This window comes from Salvelinus fontinalis, chromosome 30, assembly GCF_029448725.1.
Source record: "Salvelinus fontinalis isolate EN_2023a chromosome 30, ASM2944872v1, whole genome shotgun sequence".
NCBI classification, from domain to species: Eukaryota; Metazoa; Chordata; class Actinopteri; order Salmoniformes; family Salmonidae; genus Salvelinus; species Salvelinus fontinalis.
The window spans coordinates 14,025,361-14,053,172 of NC_074694.1; the positions used below are offsets into that span (position 1 = coordinate 14,025,361).

General features: G+C 42.5%; 1 protein-coding gene across 2 annotated transcripts; it reads right to left on the reverse strand.

The window, feature by feature from the left end:
- Positions 1-107: 107 nt before the first annotated feature.
- Positions 108-27,586, reverse strand: LOC129828673 (hexokinase-1-like). 2 transcript variants are annotated; one of them, XM_055889799.1, is made up of 18 exons: positions 27,512-27,586; positions 19,369-19,531; positions 12,137-12,285; positions 11,051-11,170; positions 10,734-10,829; positions 10,509-10,608; positions 8,908-9,091; positions 8,600-8,755; positions 8,227-8,460; positions 7,416-7,720; positions 6,550-6,698; positions 6,197-6,316; positions 4,206-4,301; positions 3,784-3,883; positions 2,372-2,555; positions 2,126-2,281; positions 1,787-2,020; positions 108-1,505 (listed from the first exon to the last, which is right to left on the reverse strand). In XM_055889799.1, exons 1-18 carry the CDS (start codon positions 27,569-27,571, stop codon positions 1,358-1,360), a joined length of 2,754 nt encoding a protein of 917 aa, XP_055745774.1. In that variant the 5' UTR covers positions 27,572-27,586; the 3' UTR covers positions 108-1,357. The 2 variants fall into 2 exon arrangements, with proteins under 2 accessions (XP_055745774.1, XP_055745773.1); XM_055889798.1 differs by lacking the exon at positions 27,512-27,586 and adding an exon at positions 23,676-23,994.
- Positions 27,587-27,812: the final 226 nt, after the last annotated feature.

Below are 27,812 nucleotides of genomic sequence, written 5' to 3' on the forward strand. Positions count from 1 at the left end.
AATATGGTTGTTGCTAACATAGCATCCTTGTCAATGAGCTTAACTGTCTGTATTATATTATCAATGTCCTAACTATAACATCACTGGAACATTTCATGAACTAAAGCTCAGAATGGAAGTCGACCTTTATTGGAAAAAAGTATTGCCATGATAATTACCATAGATATTCAAAGAAAAGTAAAAGCTTCATATTTGCTTGCACATCAAAATAAAGTTTCATTTAATCCCATTGCATCATTTGGACCAGCTTTAGTGCATCTCTATAATTGTACAAAATAAATGTATTCTAGACATCTGACACCAAATAAGGCAAGCATTTATCATGTTCTATAATTTATCATGTTCTATGCATTTATCATGTTCTATGCATTTATCATGTTCTATGCATTTATCGTGTTCTATCATTTTTGTACAGTAAGACTCAAACATTCAACTGCAGTATGCAAACGTATACTCCTATTTTGTTCCCTTCATTCTGTTATAAGCATCTTTTTTTACATTGTACACTGTTGGAATTCAAGTCATTATCTTGTTCACAAAAGACACTTTTATTGATCCAGTTGCTTTAGAGCGCTGGTTTTCAGGAGGAGTTAGGTAAAAAGCATGATTTTTACATTTACTTAATATGACTAAACCTGAGAGGTTTCACAAAGACTGCCAAAGCAATGTATTAAGGAAAAATCCTACAGGGTGGCTGTATAGACGTTTGAACGAGCTTGTGAGCAGCCTGCCCTTGAGCAATGAAAATATACTCAAAGGTCAGGGAACAATGGTGCATTCATGACAACCCTAGAAATTCTATCAAACAAAAGCAAAGTTGACATTTGACATTTTGGAAATACTTATAGTAAAATAAAACTCAATTTTTCAATAGAGATCTTTAACCTTACAATGATTATCCCCTACCACTCATTATGTCAAAACATCCACACTATAAAATAAATAACATTTAACATACCTAGGCAAGGTATAAGACATTCAAAGCAGAAATATTCCCTTTCTTCTCTACATTAGCCTCAAATACCTATAGCAGTGTTCTAACATCACAAACAAGACTAAATCAAACAGAGCCCAGTTCCTTCCATCCAATACAGCAGACCAACACAAAGAGGAAAAAGGTTGGTAATAGCAGGTGTAGGAATTAAATGGTTTGGAAGCATGTAATGTTCCGTCACTGGTGCCCACAACGGGTTGTGTCTGAAGCAGAGTGGCGGATACTGTAGCAGCGTCATCGTTAAATCAAATCCTCAAATCAAATTGTATTGGTCACATACTGTAGCATACCTCTCTAACCATGTGTAAGGAGAGGAAGAAGAGGAAGTGAAAGAGGACGAGGAGGGGGGCAGGCCAAACAGACTCAGCTCTTCTCCTCCTGCTCACGCATGCGACATCCCACAGCGGTGATGAGGGCTGCACCCTTGCCGCTCCCGTCCTCAGAGAGAAAGAAGTTGACGTTGCACTTAGGGGCCAACTCTTTCACTGTCTGGTGCATGATCCCCGAGAAGCTGTGAATGGATAGAAAAAGACACGGTTGGTCTCGTATAACACACTTGATTTTGTTCATGCTATTGTTACACTGAAAGTAAATCAATGAAGATGTAGAACTTGATAAAAGAGAATAGAACGAAGATGTGCTATACCATTTTTATAACTGCAATAAACTGCATACTCAACATAACTTCATACTCAACATTCACCATAATATCATTGTCAACTTGAATAACTCAGTCAATGACTGTGATACATGTTATTACAAGCCAATTGCAATCACATCATTATTACTCACTGTGGATGAAGCTTGTAGAGCGTTCCGTCCACCCCCACGGTGATGTCCATTTGGTCCAGCCCGCGGTTCTCTCGTATTTTGTCGACGACGGCGGCCATTCCGGCTCCACAGAGCTGGGCCGCCCGGTGAGACACTGTACCGCACACCTCCTTGACAATGATACTGTCATCACATGTGCTGTCCAGACCTAGCTGCTGCAGAATGGACCTCACCTGCAGTAGCGCCAAGCGGTCACTGAAGGGAAAATGAAGACATTTTGTTGAGACCATTGCACAACAAAAAGGTAGTTATGACACAATCAGTTACCATTTCAATTGCAGATTCAATATGGCTGCTGACCTTTCAATCTGGGAGAGGAATTTAGTTTCGAAAATGCCTCTGGTCTTTAGGGTCTCGGATATCTGCCCTCTGAAGAGGAAGCCACGCTTCGTCAAGTCGATCAGGATGTTTCGCACAATCTCCCCTAGATACATACCGCTGCACATCTTCTCATACCTGAGATGAAAAAAACAGAATAATTTACGTATATCTAGATCTCTAATAACAAGACTATTCCATATCAAATAAAGAGAGCAGCCCAGTCACCTCTGCTTGCCAGGGTTGAGTGATAAGTCATCCACAGCTCTGTCATATTCTGTCCTGATGTCATCCAGACAGCCGTTGTCCCCGAAGGCACCCCACTCCATGTTGACACACATCCTCCCCACATCTCCCTCCACCGTCTCAATGTTCCTCATCTCCTCCATGTAACATGCATTGCTGCCAGTTCCTGAAACCACAAACCATACATGTTGTCATGACTGTCCTGTGATGATCACAATCGGTCAGATCAGCTTGGCAATGATTGACAATAACCAGACCTTCTCTCACCCACAGAATAGGGGAAGAGGGAACTGGGCCGGTTTGACAGGTCACACCCTGTGGTAAATTGCAGGAAAAAGGGGGGCTCTGTCTCCCCCTTTAGTATCAACCAAAGGAATGTCTTTGTTTCACAGACTGTTTTCCCGCCAAAATTCGAACACGGTCAAAAGTGGATACTGGAACAATATTTCTAACATAACAATGTGGGGAATGGTCAGTGATTCCATTAAAAAATTGTATGGACGAAATTGTAACTTGGAAAGTGTATCCCCTTGATCTGTCAAGTTTCCATCCAATACGTTGTGCATATAATATGAAAAATGTGTTAAGATTAGAATGTGATTTTAGGAGGGATAAGAGAATCTATCTACTATAAACTGTTCATAGTAAGTAGCCACGCCCCGAATGAGGTCAGAGAGCGTGTCAGACTGACAGAACCGTCCCCTTTTGACGAGAGTGTATAAAAGGATTGGCAACAGAAAGTAACATTAGACCAAGAAAGACAAGGAGTTGCAGCCCACCTCTAAAGTGGTTTAAACGCTGAATCTCAGAGACCAGGAAATGTGAGCCAGGAGCTACATTTTTGAAATGGTTGGAAATGTGAACCTCAACACGAGGTGAAGAAATAAACTCACGAGCTGCAACTCTTGTCCATTGTGGTCCAAATCCTGAATACCAACACAAGGGGTAAAACAAACTCCCGTCTCAGACAATCACTGGTACAGCTGATTAGCTGAGTCAAATATCTCAGCCTTTCAGAGGAGGGCTGGTTCCGACCAAACACAATAATTATAATGTTCTGCAGTTGTCTAGATATAGGGACATTGTTACTCTCGCAATCAGCTGTTATTCTGATCATTCCTAATTTCACTTGTCCTCTCCGTCGCTCAAATCTATATTGCCATGGTCTAGAATTAGTTTTGAAAGTACTACACTTTGCCAGGTGCAGGAAACAAAATGTACATCATAGAAAAGAAATCGATACACCTGGAAACTGTTGAGTGCTCCACTATACTTTGCGAAGACACAGGAACATTCAACAGTGTGTGGGTGTCCATTTCCTGCCCATGCTCTATCATTAGGCAGAAACCATTTTGAATCAGCATTATGGAGGTGTCTGAAAACAGATGACCAACCTGCAATCAGGCCAACCTCACAGGTGGATTCTTCATATGCACATGTCATCATGGTCCCAACTGTGTCGTTCACTATTGCCACTACGTCCAAGTCAAACTCCTGAAGTAAACACAGATATAAAATCACATGTGCAGGACGTCTTTGGGAAACATATGCAATGGGGAGATGACAAATGAATTTATAGAAATACCACTGACAAATATTGTATCACAACTTTCTATATCATGGTAAAAACAAACAAAAAGAGCAGCCTCCAGCGACTTTTGATTGTCAATAGATGCCCATAAGATCTCAGCTTGTATATATTATATACCCAAAGATCAGCCACTTACAGCAGGGGCCTTCGTTATATCTAGGGCCAAGAGATTTTCCTGCTCAGGGCCGGGCTCAGGTTATAGAATCATGCCATCTCTCCACTTACCTCTCTCCGTTTAATCCCCTCTCTGAGAAGCCCCACAACATCCTCCCCTTCACAGTCAGTGGCCTTGAATCCTTTGGTCCAGGTGACCAGGATGCCCTGAACAAAGACAGAGTGATGTTCTATTAGTGATTCACACACACACTGTCAAGATTTAGAGGTTTGTTTGACACTCAATAAATAAATTATATATATATATATATATATATATACACACACACACACACAGTTGAAGTCGGAAGTCTATATACACCTCAGCCAAATACATTTAAACTCAGTTTTTCACAATTTCACAATTTAATCCTAGTAAAAATCCCCTGTTTTAGGTCAGTTAGGATCACCACTTAATTTTAAGAATGTGAAATGTCAGAATAATAGTAGAGATAATTATTTATTTCAGCTTTTATTTCTTTCATCACATTCCCAGGGGGTCAGACGTTTACATACACACAATTAGTATTTGGTAGCATTGCCTTTACATTGCTTAACTTGGGTCAAACGTTTCAGGTAGCCTTCCACAAGCTTCCCACAATAGGTTGGGTGAATTTGGCCCATTCCTCCTGACAGAGCTGGTGTAACTGAGTCAGGTTTGTAGGCCTCCTTGCTCGCACACGCTTTTTCAGTTCTGCCCACAAATTTTCTACAGGATTATGGTCAGGGCTTTGTGATGGCCACTCCAATACCTTGACTTTGTTGTCCTTAAGCCATTTTGCCACAACTTTGGAAGTATGCTTGGGGTCATTGTCCATTTGGAAGACCCATTTGTGACCAAGCTTTAACTTCCTGACTGATGTCTTGAGATGTTGCTTCAATATATCCACATAATTTGCATCCCTCATGATGCCATCTATTTTGTGAAGTGCACCAGGACCTCCTGCAGCAAAGCATTCCCACAACACGATGCTGCTACCCCCATGCTTCACGGTTGGGATGGTGTTCTTGGTCTTTCAAGCCTCCCCCTTTTTCTTCCAAACATAACGATGGTCATTATGGCCAAACAGTTCTATTTTTGTTTCATCAGACCAGAGGACATTTCTCCAAAAAGTACGATCTTTGTCCCCATGTGCAGTTGCAAAACGTAGTCTGGCATTTAATGGCGGTTTTGGAGCAGTGGCTTCTTCCTTGCTGAGCGGCCTTTCAGGTCATGTCGATATAGGACACGTTTTAATGTGGATATAGATACTTTTGTACCTGTTTCCTTCAGCATCTTCACAAGGTCCTTTGCTTTTGTTCTGGGATTGATTTGCACTTTTCGCACCAAAGTGGAGACAGAACACGTCTCCTTCCTGAGCGGTATGACAGCTGCGTGTTCCCATGGTGTTTATACTTGCGTACTATTGTTTGTACAGATGAACGTGGTACCTTCAGGCATTTGGAAATTGCCCCTATGGATGAACCAGACTTGATTTTCCCATGATGTGAAGAAAAGAGGCACTGAGTTTGAAGGTAGGCCTTGAAATACATCCACAGGTACACCTCCAATTGACTCAAATGATGTAAATTAGCCTATAATTTTCTGGAATTTTCCAAGCTGTTTAAAGGCACAGTCAACTTAGTGTACGTAAACTTCTGACACACTGGAATTGATACAGGGAATTATTTGTGAAATAATCTGTCTGTAAACAATTGTTGGAAAAATTACTTGTGTCATGCACAAAGTAGATGTCCTAACCGACTTGCCAAAACTATAATTTGTTAACAAGAAATTTGTGGAGTGGTTGAAAAACGAGTTTTAATGACACCAACCTAAGTGTAAACTGTAAACTTCTGACTTCAACTTTACACACACACACACACACACACACACACACACACACACACACACACACACACACACACACACACACACACACACACACACACACACACACACACACACACACAGCAATGAGCAAGTTGTGAACAATATGTCTGAGATGTAAAAAGCTGATGAATGGCTGATTACTTTACACCTCACCCGACCCATATTTTAAGAAACCTTGCAGTCAGCTCACCGCATCCAGGCTGGTTTGTCTACACGGGAAGGAGAAGGTGAAGCCCAGAGGCAGGCGGGTGTTCTTCATGCCCATGTAGTCCAGGAAGTCAGATATGCACTGGACAATGTGGTCAAACAGCTAGAGGGGGGGAAATGGAGGGTATGTTTCAACAAGCACATGTAACATTTACTTAAGTTACACAGGTAACAAAGGTTGGCTGTTAGAATGTGCTTAATGTGTGTTCTATTGTTTCTATGGAAATATAATAGAAGCTGTTGCATTTACCTTTTCTAATATGTGAGAAAATGTTTATTGTTTTGGTACAGAATGAGATAAGTCCATACTCAGATGAAACTCCCAAACTAACTCACCTCCTCTCCGGTCCCCTGCATCACCTCCATAGGAATGGCATATATTTTGTTATGCATCTCTACTGTCCGCCGCTTGCCACTACGGATCTTTACTAACAGCACTCTAAAGTTTGTCCCTCCTAAATCCAAAGCCAAGAAATCACCCTTTTCTGGAAAACACAACATAAGAATTCTATCTTTAATTAAACAAAATATTATTTGATTTTCCATTTCATTATGAGGTGATTAGAAAACATAAGTGATTGTAAAGGGTTCATAAAAGCTTATGACATGTCTTACAATGCACTGTACTTGTTCACTTTATGTAAAGTGTTACCACTGTCATAGCCATTTGAAATTAGGCCTCAGACAAGCAGTGTGTTATCAGAGTTTAATCTCTCATTAGAATTGGATTGATTTACATCAAGGTGTGGGAGTGTTGTGCAGTAATTGTGCTAGTCTTAGAAACACATTGACCTTAATCAGGGCACTGCAAGAGGTGCTGAGCCAATAAAATACACAATGTAATGTCCTTACATGGAAAGAGGCCATCATTATACAGCAGTGTAGCAAAGCATTGAGGATCTGACAACCTGTTGATGTGGGGGGTTTTTTACAGCAGGGGGATCTGTCAACCTGTTAATGTGGTTTTATACAGCAGGGGGATCTGTCAACCTGTTGATGTGGTTTTATACAGCAGGGGGATCTGTCAACCTGTTGATGTGGTTTTATACAGCAGGGGGATCTGTCAACCTGTTGATGTGGTTTTATACAGCAGGGGGATCTGTCAACCTGTTGATGTGGTTTTATACAGCAGGGGGATCTGTCAACCTGTTGATGTGGTTTTATACAGCATGGGGATCTGTCAACCTGTTGATGTGGTTTACCTGATCCATCCGGTGTGCTGCGTACATATGTGGGCCACATCTTGACGGTGGAGCTGTCATGGGTCTTTTTCCCCAGGCCGTTCTGGATCTCCGTCCTCATCCTCTTCTTCACCTCCAGCAGCTGGTCATTGGTCAGTCTGAACTCAGCCAGGGTCTCTGTGATCTGACGCCGCTGATCAGCCAGCCGGTAGGCCACGGCGGTCACCATGGCAGCGCCCTTGGAGCTGCCACTTTCTGAGAGCAGGAAGCGGACGTCTGACTCGGGAACTAGGCGGCGGACGGTTTTGTGGAGACGCCGGGCATATCTGAGGAGATGGGAGATTCTTAGTCAGACCAAAATCCTGACCTTAGACTCTCACGTGTAACTCAACCTTTCATGCAACTCAACAACTCAGACTTTTTGCCCTGGTACCTAAAATATAACGTTGATATCTGTATCAGTGTCTCTTTTTTCAAAGTCCATTATAGTATACCCCTAAACCATTTGGCAGAATCACAGCTTCATATCAAGATACACAATTAAGATTCACAATAACATTATGCCTTGTATTCAGGGGGCCCTCTAGTGGTATAGGCTAATCACTGTATCCACGGGGCCCTCTAGTGGCACATGCTAAACACTGTATCCAGGGGGCCCTCTAGTGGTATAGGCTAAACACTGTATCCAGGGGGCCCTCTAGTGGTATAGGCTAAACACTGTATCCAGGGGGCCCTCTAGTGGTATAGGCTAAACACTGTATCCAGGGGGCCCTCTAGCATTATAGGCTAATCACTGTATCTACGGGGCCTTCTTCTGGTATAGACTACTCACTGCGGGTGCATCTTGTAGAGAGAGCCGTCAATGCCCACAGTAGTGCGAAGACGAGGATTCCCTTTGTTGTCCTTTAGCCTGGAGAGGATGCCACCCAGAGTGGCAGCAATGAGGTTGGCTGATCTGTGGGAGACTATGGTGCATACGTGCTGCACGGCGATGCAGTCATCTGCAGATGGTTCTACACCTAGGCGACCTAGGATCTCCTTGGCTTTGGTAAGGCCTTCTTTACTCCTGGACAATGACAGGTACCGAGAAGGGATGAGCTCAGTGGTGGTAAATAACATTAAAGGTGTACAGTAGTAGTGTGCAGACTTAAAACATGACACAAGTCGTCTGGACCCGAAGGAAAATAAAACTGATTGACACCTACTTTTCAATGGCAGAAACATGTTTTGTTTCAATTGTCCCTTTGGTAAGAAGTTCAGGGGTTATCCGACCCTCAAACAAAAATTCTTCTTTGGCCATCTTGACCAGGATGAGTCGCACAAGTTCGCCCATGTACATCCCACTGACCATCTTCTCAAACCTGGAGAGAAAAATATACAATACATTACTAAACACTGAGAGAAAAGGTAACACAAGACAACAACTACTACCAAAACACTAGACTGATCTTTTCATGTCTTCAAGTCACTCGGTAAGATCTACTTTCTAGTCTAATAATAAGAGCAGACATACAGCTGTTTCCCTGGATTCAGAGATCCCCGGTCAATCTCTCGGTCAAACTCTGTGCGAATGTCCTCCAGCATCCCATTGTCCCCGAAGGCTCCCCACTCTGTGTTGATGCACATCCTGCCCTCGTCTCCCTCCACCAGGTCAATGTGCCTCAGCTCCTCCATGTAACAAGCATTAGTACCTGTGCCTGAGATGACATACAGAAGCAATGGTGAGGAAGAATCTGCCTTCAACTATTTGCAACACTGTTTGCAACACTGATACACAATGTTACAACACTGTACATAGCCAATAATATAACATTTGAAATGTCTCTATTATTTAAAAACTTTTGTAATGTTTACTGATTGTTTATTTCCCTTGTGTTTGTTGTCTATTCTACTTGCTTTGGCAATGTAAACATATGTTTCCCATGCCAATAAAGCCTTTGAATTGAAAGACTGTTGGGTAGCTAGAGATAAAGACTCATGATACTGACAATGAAACAGCCATTCTGAATGAAGGATGCAAATGAATGCCAGGCTGACCTATGACAACCCCCACTTCACAATGCTGGTCGTCATAGCCACAGGTCATCATGGTTCCCACTGTGTCATTAACAAGGGCCAGGACATCCCCATCAATTCCCTATAAACAGTGTTGGCTGCAGTTTTCATTTACAACTGCATGTTTTAAAATGCTGTTGTATATCCAGAAACGAAGGAGAATGAGGAAACATCAAGAGATAACATATTAGTAGCGAGAGTACTACTTCCTGTATATACAATGTAGCTCTGTATATACATGATGCTCCATTCTTTTTTTTTTTTTTTTTTTTTTGTAAATTTTATCCCCTTTTCTCCCCAATTTTCGTGGTATCCAATCGCTAGTAATTACTATCTTGTCTCATCGCTACAACTCCCGTACGGGCTCGGGAGAGACGAAGGTCGAAAGCTATGCGTCCTCCGAAGCACAACCCAACCAAGCCGCACTGCTTCTTTAACACAGCGCGCCTCCAACCCAGAAGCCAGCCGCACCAATGTGTAGGAGGAAACACCGTGCACCTGGCCCCCCTTGGTTAGCGCGCACTGCGCCCAGCCCGCCACAGGAGTCGCTGGAGCGCGATGAGACAAGGAAATCACTACTGGCCAAACCCTCCCCAACCCGGACAACACTGGCCCAATTGTGCGTCGCCCCACGGACCTCCCGGTCGCGGCCGGCTGCGACAGAGCCTGGGGGCGAACCCAGAGACTCTGGTGGCGCAGTTAGCACTGCGATGCAGTGCCCTAGACCACTGCGCCACCCGGGAGGCCTTGATGCTCCATTCTTGTGCGTTTTATTTTATTACTTGTGTTACTCTATTGTTTTTTTAATAAAAAATATATATAATTTAAACCTTTAAAAAACTTTTTTAAGCGGAATATTATTTTTTTAAGCAAGCATTTCATGTTAAAGTCTACACCCGTTGTATTCGGCGCTTGTGACAAATAACATTTGATTTAAGAGTGTAACCAATGAGCTTCAGCCCGGCTTGAACAAAACTGGGGTAAAAGGATGATAAGAAGGGAAACATTGAAATCCAACAGCACTGTATCTGTCTGTTGGGAGGTAAGTGGATGTCCTACCTATGATGATACCAACTTCACACCGCTGGTCATCAAAGCCACAGGTCATCATGGTTCCAACTGTGTCATTGACCACTGCCATGATGTCTGCGTCATAGTCCTGAAAAAAAGCACAGGGTTACAATTATACAACCATGGTGCAACAGATTTCTTTCTAATCATTGCTTATGACTGAACTTCATTGTTATTGCATCAGGCAAGCATGCTTGAAAACATCAAACCTACCCCACGCTTTTTGATGGCCTTGTTCAGAAGTGCCACAACGTCCATTCCCTCAACTCCGCTGGCTTTAAATCGTTTAGTCCAATTGAGCAAAAAACTCTGCAACAGACAAACAGGAAGTTAGGCTACAGATGAATGAGCTATAATATATGAACAGTCTTTGAAACTGATACTCTTAGGTGTACTGTCCTATTGGTGTGATCATTTTTAATCCCAGCCCCCCGTCCCCGCAGGAGGCCTTTTGGTAGGCCGTCATTGTTCTTAACTGACTTGCCAAGTTAAATAAAGGTTAAATAAAATAATAAAAATGATTCTCTCACCTCATTCAGTTTGGTTTGTGCACAGGGAAATGAGAAGGTGAAGCCGACTGGAAGCTTCTTGTCCTTGATATTCTGCTTCTCCATGAAGTCACCCAGGCACTCTGCAACATGGTCAAACAGCTGCAAAAGGAAAACAATTTAGTGAGGGATAGTTATCTCGAAAGCAATGTATGGACAAGGAGAGACTGCAATGCACACTTTGGTTGTGTTTACCTTGCCACTAGGCTTTTAGGGCTATCACTGACGCACTGAAAATGATTAAAATCATTGAATAACGAAGTAAGCTTTAAGCAGCATTTTTTGTTCTTGTGCGAACCCCTTACACCTTCTTTTTAATTTTATTCCTGCCCACCGCACCCAAGTAATCATTTTGTAATGCCCATGGTCAACTTGGTTTGACATTCAATATCTCTATGGGGCTAGTTAGGGACAACCAGTAAATTACACATTGTACATGGGACAATATTTTAAAATGTCAATAGCTTCAAATGTCAATGACTTAAAAACCTCAAACCAACTATAAATTGTAGAAATTCATATACAAATATTGAAAGCATTTAATGAGACTGCTAGAAGGTGTGCAACCTGAAATGATTGTCTCATTTACATTGTGCAATTTATTGACGGTCCCAAACTATCCCCAGGGATAGGCTATCCACAGTCAAACTAATTTTCGCACCCCGGCCGCCTGAAGCTAATTGGAAAAAGAATTGGGCTAACTCTTCCCACCTGCGAACACACACAAGAGACACCGACATCAAACCACACCCCGAAATCACTGCTGTGAAATATATTTTCAATAACAACATTTTTCCCCAGCTGTTTGAAGCTGGTGTACAAAACCAAAAGTAAAAGACGCAAAAACAAAACTTAAGAACTAAGCATAGAAATAGCACACAAAGAACATATCTACAGCTGCTATAGACTTGCTTTCAATGCGAATTACATATCTATAACATATTTGTGTGTGAATTTGATCAGGTTGCCCAAAAAGTTACATATTGCAGTTTTAAGTCTACTTATCTCAAGTCTGAATCGGGCCCTTGGACATTTATATATGGTTTGAGTTTGAAAGGTACCCCGTACCTGAGTGCCGCTGCCATGGATGATGTCCTCAGGAGTGTCATAGACCTGGCTCTCCATCTGAACCGTCTGCTTCTTCTCATGGGACACCTTTACTCGCAGGATGCGGAAGGCAGAGCCTCCCAGATCCAGAGCTATGAAGTCCCCCTTCTCTGTAACAAGCAATAACAATATGGATGTGTAGCCTTCGTCGCACCTTCAAATGCATTTTATTGCGCATTATTATTCTGTGTACCTCTGTTTTATGTACAGACGGAGTATCTTAATTTGAGCCAGTTTGCTACAGCTGGAAAATAATCCTGCAGCAACAGGAAATGTGAATTATTGTGTCGATTATAATGAATCGACAATTTTGTAGGGGTTGATGCATTGCAGGAAAGTTCTCCTGCAACAGGGTGTTTAAATTAAGATCCTATATCTGTACTTTGTCTTTTTAAGAACACAACCAAATAAATGTTACCCGGGTGTGTAACGGCTGTCTAATGCCTCCTCCTCGGATGAGGAGGAGGAGTAAGGGTCGGACCAAAACGCAGCGTTGTATGCAGACATAATCGATTATTTATTTAAACAAGACGAAACACGAAAAGTCTTACACAAACTACAAAACAACAAACGACGTAGACAGACCTGAACTAGAGCACTTACATATAGACACGAAGAACGCACGAACAGGAAAGACCAGCCAAACGAACGAACAAACGAAAAAGTCCCGTGTGGTGCAACAGACACAGACACAGGAACAATCACCCACAAACAAACAGTGAGAACAGCCTACCTTAATATGGTTCTCAATCAGAGGAAACGTCAAACATCTGCCTCTAATTGAGAACCATATCAGGCAACACATTCAACCCAACATAGAAACACATAACATAGACTACCCACCCAGCTCACGTCCTGACCAACTAAACAAAGTAAAACAAAGGCAAATAAGGTCAGGAACGTGACAGGGTGGGATAATAAAGTTAATATAATCTAATCTAATGTGGACGCAGCAAGAACATATGAGCCACTGGCACATAGTACTGATAGAGGTATGTAGGTTATAAATGTAGTTCTACAGTCACATTTCACAGAGACTGAACTCCTTGTGTTGCCCATGCCTGGGTTGACTATCCTTGTGTTGCCCATGCCTGGGTTGACTATCCTTGTGTTGCCCATGCCTGGGTTGACTATCCTTGTGTTGCCCATGCCTGGGTTGACTATCCTTGTGTTGCCCATGCCTGGGTTGACTATCCTTGTGTTGCCCATGCCTGGGTTGACTATCCTTGTGTTGCCCATGCCTGGGTTGACTATCCTTGTGTTGCCCATGCCTGGGTTGACTATCCTTGTGTTGCCCATGCCTGGGTTGACTATCCTTGTGTTGCCCATGCCTGGGTTGACTATCCTTGTGTTGCCCATGCCTGGGTTGACTATCCTTGTATTGCCCATGCCTGGGTTGACTATCCTTGTGTTGCCCATGCCTGGGTTGACTATCCTTGTGTTGCCCATGCCTGGGTTGACTATCCTTGTGTTGCCCATGCCTGGGTTGACTATCCTTGTGTTGCCCATGCCTGGGTTGACTATCCTTGTGTTGCCCATGCCTGGGTTGGCTATCCTTGTGTTGCCCATGCCTGGGTTGACTATCCTTGTGTTGCCCATGCCTGGGTTGACTATCCTTGTGTTGCCCATGCCTGGGTTGGCTATCCTTGTGTTGCCCATGCCTGGGTTGACTATCCTTGTGTTGCCCATGCCTGGGTTGACTATCCTTGTGTTGCCCATGCCTGGGTTGACTATCCTTGTGTTGCCCATGCCTGGGTTGACTATCCTTGTGTTGCCCATGCCTGGGTTGACTATCCTTGTGTTGCCCATGCCTGGGTTGACTATCCTTGTGTTGCCCATGCCTGGGTTGACTATCCTTGTGTTGCCCATGCCTGGGTTGGCTATCCTTGTGTTGCCCATGCCTGGGTTGACTATCCTTGTGTTGCCCATGCCTGGGTTGACTATCCTTGTGTTGCCCATGCCTGGGTTGACTATCCTTGTGTTGCCCATGCCTGGGTTGACTATCCTTGTGTTGCCCATGCCTGGGTTGACTATCCTTGTATTGCCCATGCCTGGGTTGACTATCCTTGTGTTGCCCATGCCTGGGTTGACTATCCTTGTGTTGCCCATGCCTGGGTTGACTATCCTTGTGTTGCCCATGCCTGGGTTGACTATCCTTGTGTTGCCCATGCCTGGCTTGACTATCCTTGTGTTGCCCATGCCTGGGTTGACTATCCTTGTGTTGCCCATGCCTGGGTTGACTATCCTTGTGTTGCCCATGCCTGGGTTGACTATCCTTGTGTTGCCCATGCCTGGGTTGACTATCCTTGGCATTGCCATGCAAGAGTATATCAGTTTGGCTAAAGCTCCTGGCAACTCTTGCCAAAAATCCACTCTACTGGGAATTAAAGACTGTTTAACAATGTCTTGAGAACATGTTACAATGAAAGCAGTAGTACTTTATGGGCATGACAACTTCTCCTTTGAAAACCAACAGAACTGAAAAGTAAAAAAACTAAACGAGGAAATGCAACATTTGAACCCTAAAGGCCTACTGCATATATGATCTCTTACTCCATTCACGAGCTAATACCCTGACAGTGTGATGTATGCCACATTTGCTGTGATTTACTTAAAAGTGATTGTTTCACAGGAAATGCTTTTTATTTTAATTTTTTTACATCCAATCCTAAAACACTGAGTGCAGACAGATTAACAACCTAATTCACCCTACTGCTGTCGCCTGACAACAATAAATCATTGCTAGGTTGGCTATCTGCTAGTATTCACACTCTGACAAATGCATCTTCCGATGGGAGAAAGTGAGAAAGCTTCACCGAAAACTCGTCTCTGAATTGCGCTTTCCTGATAGGATGTTAATAGATACTGCTTTAGCCTACCAGTAGTTGATTCATTTGGTCATGATTGCACTACACAGTTGCACTAACTTCAGTCAGTGTAGGGTTGCAACATTAGGCCATGTCAAGAGGTAGTCAAACCCATTAGACTTCCTTCACTGCTGCCTTGTTAATAAATTAGCAAATATTTAAAGTGTGAATGACAGCAGGATTCAGCAGCCTGGATGTTACTTATTAACACAGTAACAGTAGCAAAACTGTACTTCAAATCTATGATACTCCCCCACTTAACATACTGCTTGACTAGTTGGGCCCAAGCTTGCTGTACAACAGTAAGACCTATTCAGTCTGTCTACAAACAGGCTCTCAAAGTGCTTGATAGGAAGCCCAATAGCCATCATCACTGTCACATCCTCAGAAAGCATGAGCTCCTGAGTTGGGAAAATCTTGTGCAATACACCAATGCATGTCTTGTATTCAAGATCCTAAATGGCTTGGCTCCCCCTCCACTCAGTATTTTTGTTAAACAGAAAACCCAAACATATGGCAGCAGATCCACAAGGTCTGCTATGAGAGGTGACTGTGTAGTTCCTCTAAGGAAAAGCACCTTTAGTAAATCCGCTTTTTCTGTGAGAGCTTCCCATGTCTGGAATACACTGCCATCAGACACATATAACTGCACCACATATCACACTTTCACAAAATGCTTGAAGACATGGCTAAAGGTCAATCAGATTTGTGAACATGGTCCCTAGCTGTGTGTTGCCGCTTTCCATGTCTGTTGTCTGTAACTTGTGAGGTGTGGAAACACTTTGTTGCTTTTATGAATTTTGTCTTGCTGCATTTTGTTCTATGTTGCTCTGTCTGTATGCTACGTCTTTCTTGTCCTATGTTGCTATGTCTTGTTCTATGTTGCTATTGTCTATATTGTAATTGTTTTTAATAACCTGCCCAGGGACTGCGGTTGAAAATTAGCCGGCTGGCTAAAACCAGCACTTTTACTGAAACGTTGATTAATGTGCACTGTCCCTGTAAAAATAAACTCAAACTCAACTCAACTCAACTCAGTAGGAGTCTTAAAGGAGCAACTATACTGAATTTACAATGTCCATCTTTATTAGTAACGTATTGCTTACAAATGAAGATGCTGAAAATCACATGAAAGTATAGATAGCCTAGTGAAAACTATTGTTTGAAATCTAATTCTCCACTCCCTTCCACAATTCCTTATGGAATAAATAATTGAAGGAATGCCAGGGGGAGGATTCCTGGTCAACAATACAAGGACATTGCAGGTTCTCAAGCATCTTCATAGTGTACTATGTATTAATTACAATCCTGGTCCAGGGTGATTTCAGAAGTTTTACTGTGTTAAACAAGAACCAAGACATTCATAGCAATGCTTGTAGAGCTAAAAGATCATTGGGATACAGTATCATGTCACTGACCTTAGGAAACATTTCGGTGTTGCCGTAGCTGATAGACGTATTCCATATAGTTGATAACACATATAGTTGATAACACATAACACATATAGTAGATAACACATAAAGTTGATAACACATACAGTTAATCATGTTGACCATGCTCACACATAGATCACCAAACTAATGCCTATAGACTTTAGCTCAATGGCTTACCACAATCTTCTGCCACACAGGAGACCCGGGTTCCAACCCTGCCAGTCACACACATAACACAGCCTTCCACCGAGTACAGACGGTAGATTCAGACACCGACTGCCTATAAAAATCTGGAGGTGGGATTATGTGTAATCTATGATGTAATCACAGGCTTTTGATAGGGTGCTGGAGGGCTTGAATATAGAATGCTTACACGCTGCAGCAAAGGCAGATTCTACCATGATTACACGGCAAGCTTGGCGCTGCAGTAGACCTACAGCCATTCAGACGACAACAGTTCATTCATCATTGAATGAATGCATCGATGAATCCACTGGATGCTTCATTTGTCCATTTGAAACACATGTTCAAGTTAGTTGATCAGAAAATGTATCAACCTTTTGCTACTATTGATTAAGACACACCAGTTGTCACCAAATTCTAGCAAAAGTTTACAAGTGTTGGACACAATAAGATGCAATTCTTCATGAATCAAACATTATTTCAACTTGCTGTATCAGGAACATCAGATAACCTTTTTCATTCAAATGGTTTGATTTGAGTGTTGGCAGATCGAATGTGCTGCCAACTCATATTGACCTGCCCTGAAAGATCATAGGAGAATTGATGAGGTGAGATGTATGAGATTGTGTCCTTTAATATTGGTCAAATTAAATGTAGGTTGTACTCAGGAAATCAGATCCTCACATTTTTATTGTGACTGTAACTCTAGCCAATGGGAGAAAAAAACTTAAACAATGCCACTTGACTAACTGGGGTGTAATCATTCCGCCGATTCTGTTGCAAAGCGTTTCTTAAACGAAAGCAAATGGATTGAAATGGGGAGGGACTTATCTGAATTTGTCCAATAAAAACTCTCATTTTAACATCTCAGGCTAATGATTACACCTCAGGTTTCTTTCTCACACCTAGATGTGTAGAGATGTACGACCTTCATTTCAGCAGTTTCTCACAGCAGGAAAATAATCCTGCAGCAGCGTAAAATAAATGCCCGAAAATAGATCCCTTACATACTGGTCTTGACAAGAAGAAGAAAATAAGAAAAAAACAGTTAGGGGAAGTTCTCTTCTGCACTGTTCAACCAATCCATTAAATGTGGAGGAGGAGTTAAGATGGAGTGTCACCTTGTTAACGTCCAAAAGCTGAAGTAGCGTCACATGGGCTGCGTTTCAAACTCATAAAAAACAGACCCTCCTCCACTTACCCTCGCCTTATGCTCTTTGGGGAATCCCCGCGGCCATCTTTGTCGTTGATACAAATGATTAGTGTTAATGGGATTAATCTGTTAATTGAATGATTAGAATATTCCACCCTGAAACCATATAATTGTATGGAATTGATTAGAATGTATAAAATTATAATCAATAAATGTGTAGTTCTAGTTAGAATTAGGGTAAAACAATATAGCTAATGTTTATCTTAAAAACAGACTGTCTGAGCAGAATTTGGCGCCGACCTTGGCTGGGGCCACAGAGTACTTCCTAGGGTCTCCCTATCTTGAGGGAGGATGGGGAGTAAGTCTCACGGTCCATAATCTTTGTCGGCTGGGTAGCAGGACAGTGTGTGCATACTTACTGTTTGTGTGCAAATGTGTGTGCGTGAGAAGCCAGTATAAAATAAATTGTCTTGTACAACAGACCAGAGCTTTCGTAAATAAACGTTGCTGACTATTGTAGACTGGCCTCTGTCTGTTTCATTTCAACAAGAATCTTACAAATTTTTAGTAGCAGACCGAGTAGTTCAATTGAAGTTCAGTTTTTGAACCTTGAGAACATAATTCTCTTAACATTAGCCAAGCAAGGGAAGTTGGCAACGTAAGCCCCTCAGCCCTCGTTTTTGATCGAGTTTGCGAGTGTACAATTACGTTCGCTCCGGGCCTGAAACACCCCATAATTCAATTCATGATGATTGTACATCCGCGAAGAAAAGTCAGCCAAAATGTAAAACCAACCATTAATATGGAGAAGTCAACATACAAGTGTAAATAAGTTAGAAATTGTGCTACTAATGCAAACACGTATCATAAAAGTAATGATGTTTTTGTTTGGCTAGCTTTTTGGAAACATTAACTTGTGAACATAACTTTCCCTGACATCACACTCATCCATCGATTTACCTGATATAGTAGGATGGCTAACATTCGATGTCTGTGGATGCGTTGTCTTCCAGCCAAGATATGAAATGCAATCATAATTGACTGTAGCACATATAAGGCACACACAACAGTTCCATAATGACTGAAAACACAACCGTGGGATGAACGAGTGACACATTTCCGGGCAAGAGTGGTCCATTTAAAATTGATTTATTCTTCCCTCGCTCCTTGCCCTGCAAGTGTCAACTCGTCAGACACGTTATCAGAAGTGTCCACTTAATTTGAGGGCTGAGGGGAGAAGGTGTGTCTTAAGTGTTTGAAATGCAGCCAGGCTCTTTTTCCATTTCCCCTGAAAACCGGAGCTTCCGGTTGTTGGGGGACTCAGCAGAGGTCAAATCAAGTCTGACATTCTAAAGTGGAAATGACGAACTTCAGAAGCCTTTTTTAAAGTTTGAATACACTACAAGTTTGTATTTCCTGGTGTGCAGTAAATTTCCTGAAACTAATTAAGATCCTACACCAGTAACTGTACAAATCTTTAACATGTTACATCTTGTCCCTTTTAAAGAAAGGCATACATTTCCCACAACTCTTATTCATCTGAATATCCATGCTCACCTGAACCGTCAGGAATGGACCTGACGAAGGTGGGCAGCATCTTGACGGATGCTGTGGGGTTGGTGTCTTGGCCCAGCCCATTTCCCAGCTCAATCCTGAAGCGCTTCATGATGTCCACCAGCGTCTCATCTGAGAAACGCATGGCGTACAGGTACTTATCGATCTGAAAGACATCAACACGTCATCATCATTGATCACTCATGGCTCACATCAACACCATTTTCCCAGAAACCCTAGATCCACTTAATTTGCATACCGCCCCAACAAATCCCCAAATGATGCCATCTCTATTTCACTCAACACTGCCCTTTCCCACCACAACAAAAGGAACACCTACGTGAGAATGCTATTCATTGACTAAAGCTCAGCTTTCAACACCATAGTGCCCTCAAAGATCATCACTAAGCTAAGGACCCTGGGACTAAACACCTCCCTCTACAACTGGATCCTGGACTTCCTGAAGGGCCGCCCCCAGGTGGTAAGGGTAGGTAACAACACATCCGCCACGTTGATCCTCAACACGGGGGCCCCTCAGGGGTGCGTGCTCTGTCCCCTCCTGTACTCCCTATTCACTCATGACTGCACGGCCAGGCACAAGTCCAACACCATCATCAAGTTTGCCGATTACACAACCTGATCACCAACAATGATGAGACAGCCTATTGTGAGGTCAGAGACCTGGCCGTGTGGTGCCGGGACAACAACCACTCCCTCAATGTGTTCAAGACAAAGGAGATGATTTTGGACTACAGGAAAAGGAGGACCGAGCACGTCCCCATTCTCATCGACGGGGCTGTAGTGAAACAGGTTGAGAGCTTCAAGTTCCCTTGGTGTCCACATCACCAACTAACTGTCATGGTCCAAACACACTAAGACAGTTGTGAAGAGGGCACGACAAAGCCTATTCCCCCTCAGGAGACTGAAAAATTTGGCATGGGTCCTCAGATCCTCAAAAGGTTTTACAGCTGCACCATCGAGAGCATCCTGACTGGTTGCATCACTGCCTGGTATGGCAACTGCTCGGTCTCCGACCGCAAGGCACTACAGAGGGTAGTGCGTACGGCCCAGTACATCATTGGGGCTAAGCTTCCTGCCATCCAGGACCTCTATACCAGGCGGTGTCAGAGGAAGGCCCTAAAAATTGTTAAAGACTCCAGCTACCCTAGTCATAGACTGCACGGCAAGCGGTACCAGAGCTCCAAGTCTAGGCCCAAAAGGCTTCTTCAGCTTCTACCCCCCAAGCCATAAGACTCCTGAACAGCTAATCAAAGGGCTACCCAGATCCCTTTTTATGCTGCTGCTACTCTCTGTTTTTTATCTATGCATAGCCACTTTAACTACATGTACATATTACCTCAATTACCTCGACTAACCGGTGCCCCCGCACATTGACTCTGTACCGGTACACCGTGTACATAGCCCCGCTATTGTTATTTTACTACTGTTGTTGAATTATTTGTTCCTTTCTATTTTAAATTTTTTACTTAACACTATTTTTATTAAAACTTCATTGTTGGGTAAGTGCTTGTAAGTAAGCATTTCACTGTAAGGTCTAGACCTGTTGTATTCGGCGCATGTGACAAAAACAATTTGATTTGACAACCACCTTGTTCTTGAGGGAAATGTTTTATTCAGTTTAATCCACTCATCATTCATACATCAACATTCAAAGCATTAAGATTATTGTGTTCCCTTTCAAGGAGAAAGCAGATAAAATGGGCTCACAAACGACACCAAAAGTTACAAAACATTCAAGTAATACTAGTATTTCAGCCGTCCTTTGACATACTGGGCCTAGTGACATGAAGGCCACACCTCTGACCCTTAATCTTGGGAGAGTGAGCCGTTCACTCTAAAGCCTTTCCACATCTGTCCATGTGAATGAAGGCAGCACTAGTGAAATAAAACAGGAGTTTATTTGAGGACAGAGCTCTATTGAACTGCCTCGAGACATTCCAGTAACGAGCTACAGTACCGGTCTGTAATAAGAGGAATAAAACTGAAAGGAATTTATGTGAGATATAAAATGATTGGGTTAGCACTAACTGTATAAACTTTATTATTCCAATGCAGGAAACATAAAAAGCAAGTCACGATGATTGTCATACAGTACATACAGTCAGCATTGTTATAAAAAAAAAAATAGAAACACACACCATACAGTGCCTTCACACCCCTTGACTTTTTACACATTTTGTTGTGTTACAGCCTGGTTCAGATTGAGGAAAAAAATTAAAATACATATATGCAAATATTGTACAATCCAGGTGTGCAAAGCTCTCAGAGACTTACCCAGAAAGACTCAAAACAGTCATCGCTGCCAAATGTGATTCTAACATGTCTTGTCTCAGGGATGTGAATCCTTAAGTAAATTAGATATTTCTGTATTTCATTTTCAATAAATTTGCTAAAATGTATAAAAACATGTTTTTACTTTGTCATTATTGGGTATTGTATTTAATACATTTTCAAATCAGGCTGAAACACAACAACATCGTGGAATAAGTCAAGAGGTATGAATACTTTCTGAAGGCACTGTAAATATCCGTCATTTATGAAGAATGCGTGGGCTTCCTGTTCCAGGGGTTAGATATTACACATATTTCCTGTTCTAACCATTTCATCAGCCTTGAGATTAGGCTCATGAAATTTGGTCATGCGTTTTTTTACAAACATGTAGTATTATTTATAGTAGTTTTGTAGACACAATTAACCCTGTAAGGAATGCTTAGTATTGACTGAAAATGGCTGCCCGTTGAGCCTTCATTGCATTGTGTTCAGAACACCGTTTGAGAGTTTAACCTGATAACCAAATGTAATATGGCTGTGTTTCTCTAGCCACAAGCTAAAAGCCTTCGATATTTGCCAAACAAATATTTCGATATGTCAATGTTTTTTTAACTACCACAGCACACATCGCAATAGGGGACTGAGGACTGAGGATATGTAAACTTAGCTTTCACTGGTGTCTTTTTACAGTCATTTCATTGTTTCCTGTTTCCTAAAGATGTAGAATGGGAGTGTGGCATATTAGCACGTCCCTCCCTGATAGCCACCTAGGGCTAGTTGTATGACATATTAATCACGTAAATGAGTCAGTACAAATACACACAATCTATGTGATACTTATGTCACATTCCTTATCCTTGATCATATTGCACATATTGTAAAAAAATGAACAATTATGGATACTACTCAGAGAGGATATTGCACAATTAAGGAAGATTGAATTGTACAACACCTAAACGTTTTAGATTCCTTTTTAGAGTTGCGTCAATTGAGAACACATGGGTTCTCTTTCTAGCAGTTTCCTACATTAACTGAATTGATGACCAAAACAGCAGATTTAGAGGAGGAAATAACAAAACAAAAAAAATGTACTTGCAGCTGACCAAACAAGTAAAAGCACACACATCTTTCGATCGCTGTTTGGGCCTGTTACAAAACACTAGTTGAGCCCAAGAACTTGCAACTGAATGTTTCATTCATTAGAACTACAAGTCATTCAGCAGCACATCTCAGACATCCACACAAACAACCTTCAGAGAATAAATAACCTGTACCTCGCTGTAATTTGTTTACATGGCTGTGCCAGAGAAATCTAAAGATGTTTGATACTTCTGAATAATAGCTGGTTTTAATCTAGTGACATTACATTTACCACAAGGACATAGGCCTGCCAGCTAGAGTATGTACTTGCTAGCTTTTCTTTAGGCACATTTGCCACTAACACACCCTAGCCAGTAATCCTACAACAGCCAGGAGAGGAGGTATGGGGCAGTTCCAACATGCACATTCTCAACGTTTGCATTCCTTTCTCTCTCAACAATGACAGAGTGAAATCATTACGGCAAGGGCCTCCAGGAAGCGAGTGGAGGCAATGTCATTCGGCAGCTGAAACCTGACCCTCTTCTCATAAGAGGTGGGTAGCTTTAGATGCTCCTGACCTCTCACAGGGTTAGTTACCACACCCTACACATTCATTCACAACAGACGTGGAACAAACCCGTGGCCCACTGCTCAGGGCAGGCCACATCCTGGTTTCAAGGACATTGCAGTGGTACAGACAAGATGCCCTGACCAACACTGTAAACGCTGCTGCACGCTATCACAACACAGGGAAACGTAACCATGACTCTAGTCAGAGAGAATCTACCAACTTCGGGGCACTCGATAAGCCCAGGGCTTCAGATTATGTCACATTTTGTCACATGGCCCTGAGCTCTGTGCCTCAAAGCTGTCCTATTTTTAGGAGGAAGGTAGCAACGACTCTGCTTGCTGTAGCAAGGTCCCTACAGAGCACTCACCTTTTTGACTTTATCATCCTTCAACTCAGTGAAGAAGTAGGCCAGAAGCTGTGCTGCTATCATCCTGTCCACCGATGTGGTGAAGGAGAAATGGAGAGCTAAAAAAAGGGAAATCCCTATAGTCTCTTCTCACTGGTAAGGAGGTTAAAAAAGCTCACAGTTTCAAACAAAGCAGTCATGTATGGGGCTCCTATACAGATCAGTACTATCGCAACACTCTCTCCCTGGGTCCAGGAAGTCAGACTATGTGGAGTAAGTTTAGCTTGCATGAGATGCACGCAGTAGGGGGGCTGGGATGGGGACTGGTTTAAGCCCTTCCTTCTGCCTGTGCTCTGATTGGCTGAACTGCTGAAGCCGGAGCCTCCCGGGCAGAACCCAGCCGAAAGGTTGGCTGGCTGGCTGCCTGCAGTACACACTCTCTTTCACAAGAACATCGGGTGGGGGAGGAAACGAGGAAGTAGAGGAGAGAGGAGGAGGGGAAAAAGAGAACCGGTCTCAATCCTTTTTTTACTGTGAAGAGGAAACCAACAGGCATGTTCAGCACGTTGCTGTGGTGATGGCTCATAGGGGTTAAACAGTAGGCAGAGAGAGGGGTTAGGTTACGCTGAATTGTCCTTGCTCTTGGGTTGAGGCTGTGTCACTCGAGTGTCCTCCTCTGACCCCAGAAGCGCTTTTTCTCTGGGGGGGGGGGGTCACTGCATGTTGTCAGGGAGCTCATTAAAGCTGACTAATATATTTCTCTGGGGGGGGTCACTGCATGTCGTCAGAGAGCTCATGAAGCTGACTAATATATTTCTCTGGGGAGGGGGGGTCACAGCATATTGTCAGGGAGCTCATTAAGCTGACTAATATATTTCTCTGGGGGGGGGGTCACTGCATGTCGTCAGAGAGCTCATGAAGCTGACTAATATATTTCTCTGGACTGCCCCTACTGGAGGCTGCTGCTGTCTGTTACCTCACTGCTGCCTACAAAGGGCAGTGGTACAAGCTGCCTGAAGGACACTTGTAGGGTGTTGTAAAGGTTTAGGACGTGGCTTAGAGGTCCAGTTGTGTTGCAACGGCAAAGCAACTGACTGTATGACCACTCCAAATTAATAATACGTTTGATTTTCAAATACACACGAAACAGAAAAAAATCTAGTTTTGTGTATTTTGGTAAGTCTGTTGTTAACAATTTAGAACGTCCCCCTGCTAAATAAGGAATTCATGCTCAATCCAGGTTACGTTTTGTTCTCTGTCTCACACACAGAGAGTGGTGTGTATAAATGGACGTGGTTCAGCTCAGATGACACACCCCTGACGTGTGCTATTCTCTGAAACACGAGTCCTCTATCCAACCTCTCCCCCACACCTCCCTGCTCCCCTCCCAACTGCTGTAATTGAGCAGGAGGGATTGTCACTGCATTTGTCTGGTAATTCCAGAGCTACCAGGGGAAGTTAAGTCATCAGGGGAAGTTAAGTTATCTCTTACTCACTTCTTTTGAACAAGGTTTGGGGTTTTTGAACAAGGTTCAGTTTGCTCACACACTTTCTTTGGACACTGTGACAAACCTCCAAACGAGCTTCAATGCCATACAACACTCCTTCCGTGGCCTCCAACTACTCTTAAATGCTAGTAAAATTAAATGCTCTTCAACCGATTGCTGCCCGCATCCTCCTGCCCGACTAGCATCACTACTCTGGACGGTTCTGACTTAGAATATGTGGACAACTACAAATATCTAGGTGTCTGGTTAGACTGTAAACTCTCCTTCCAGACTCACATTAAGCATCTCCAATCCAAAATTAAATCTCGAACCGGCTTCCTATTTCGCAACAAAGCATCCTCCACTCATGCTGCCAAACATACTCTGACCGTAAAACTGACTATCCTACCGATCCTTGATTTCGGCGATGTCATTTACAAAATAGCCTCCAACACTCTAATCAGCAAATTGGATGTAGTCGATCACAGTGCCATCCGTTTTGTTACTAAAGCCCTATATGCTACCTACCTCTGCGACCTGTATGCTCTCGTTGGCTGGCTCTCGCTACATATTCGTCGCCAAACCCACTGGCTCCAGGTCATCTATAAGTCTTTGCTAGGTAAAGCCCCACCTTATCTCAGCTCACTGGTCACCATAGCAACACCCACCAGTAGCACGCGCTCCAGCAGGTATATTTCACTAGTCATCCCCAAAGCCAACACCTCCTTTCGCCGCCTTTCCTTCCAGTTCTCTGCTGCCAATGACTGGAACAAATTGCTAAAATCAGAAGCTGGAGACTTATTTCTCCCTCTCTAACTTTAAGCATTTGCTGTCAGAGCAGCTTACCGATCACTGTACCTGTACACAGCCCATCTGTAAAAAGAATACCCAACTACCTCATCCCTATGTTTTTTGTTGTTGTTGCTCTTTTGCACCCCAGTATCTCTACTTGTACATCATCATCTGCACATCTATCACTCCAGTGTTAATGCTAAATTGTAATTATTTCACCACTATGGCCTATTTATTGCCTTACCTCCCTAATCGTACTACATTTGCACACACTGTACATAGATGTTTCTATTGTGTTATTGACTGTACGTTTGTTTATCCCATGTGTAACTCTGGGTTGTTGTTCTTGGTCGCACTGCTTTGCTTTATCTTGGCCAGGTCGCAGTTCTAAATGAGAACTTGTCTCAACTGGCCTACCTGGTTAAATAAAAGTTCAATAAAAATAGAATTAAAATATATTTCAGAATTTAGAAATAGTGAAAGAAGAACAGGTTGACGGGGGGAAATGTGTGTGTGGGGGGGGGGGACGTTAGAGAGAGTGCGAGAGAGACAGAGACTGGAAGCAGGATAGAGAGAGGGCTCCAGCACACCTGCTGAACTCAATCATCGCTTTACAATTTTAAAGACAATGAAAGCAGATCTGTTACCATGTAGTTAACGCTTTACTATTCACAGAAACCTAAATCCACTAGGCTTGGGTTTTCCATCAATACTAATAAAACAGGGAATTCATTCAAAATGTTAAAACTTGGTATTACTCAGCTATAGTATACTATAGAGGCTGAGGTGTGATTGTTACACATTGGATATGCATGCAAACACACAACCAATCAACACAGACTTCACAAACATAAAGCAATTTCCTGTCAGTGGCAGTTTCAGTTAGAATCACCATGGTGACAACATAAATGATGTTTACACAGTAGATAATGGAGAGGAAACGTTCCTCCAAAGAGCTGGGATGAGTAGGAATTCACACTGAGCAATAGAATGGGATTTTGATCATGTGCAATGTATGAGTCACGTTTTATGAAGTGACCATTCAAATATTCACTTTATTTTAAAGCCACACATAGAGTGAACAGTTTGAACCTGGTGGGGAGAATATCACAATAATATGTGTCCTCCTATGCTGGGGTATTCATTCATTAGAGTTAAAAAAATATATATATATTAATATTATATTTTTTATTTTTTACAGAAACGTTGAAATACGAGAAGTAATACTGTAACACAAATCATTTCATTATACTTGTATTGTCTATTGTCACATAAGTGATTCAGTTGGAGTGGTCTACAGAAGAAAGGTCAGTGGTGTTCATCAACAAAACCTCTACAGGCAATGTTGTGAATAAGCCATGTACATCAGTTTTCATACAAATGATCCATCTCCCAACTTTTCTATCTATCACACAGCTAATGCCTTATGTTCCTGTCCAAGAATCCAGTTAACAAACACTCACTACGATATTATGCAATGGCATCAGTTGAATTTGCTTTATTCAGCTAACTATAATGCACATTCATGATAAGCCTAGCATATCCCTCCAGTTAATGAGATAGTTGAGTGATACGTACAGTAGGATGTGGTAAAATATCTTCATCATCTCTCACTTCGTCTATCCTCAATCTCTTCATGTTCTCCGTGGTTGAAGGAATAGGGAAAGTCTTCTCCTCAATAAGATTAGGTAATCTCAACGTAAATCAGTGCTACCAACTTGTTCCTCCAGATAGGATTGGCCGGGATTTGAGAGAGGGTGATTCATTATATAATCAAATGGTGACTATGCTAGTTTGCTGGGCCCAGTGTGTCTGCAGTCTTTCAGAATCACATATCTATGCTGATTCCCCTTGTGATACTATATTTCTGACTGAAAGC

What these genes read in the sequence shown, in the direction of transcription:
- LOC129828673 (XM_055889798.1), bottom strand. Translation starts at nt 23,738, where the DNA reads ATGATAGCAGCACAGCTTCTGGCCTACTTCTTCACTGAGTTGAAGGAT. An exon ending in AGGCCATCAAAAAGCGTGGG is followed by an intron (nt 10,609 to 10,733) that starts GTAGGTTTGATG and finishes GCTTTTTTTCAG; the next exon opens with GACTATGACGCAGACATCAT. An exon ending in CTCAACCCTGGCAAGCAGAG is followed by an intron (nt 2,282 to 2,371) that starts GTGACTGGGCTG and finishes TTTTCATCTCAG; the next exon opens with GTATGAGAAGATGTGCAGCG.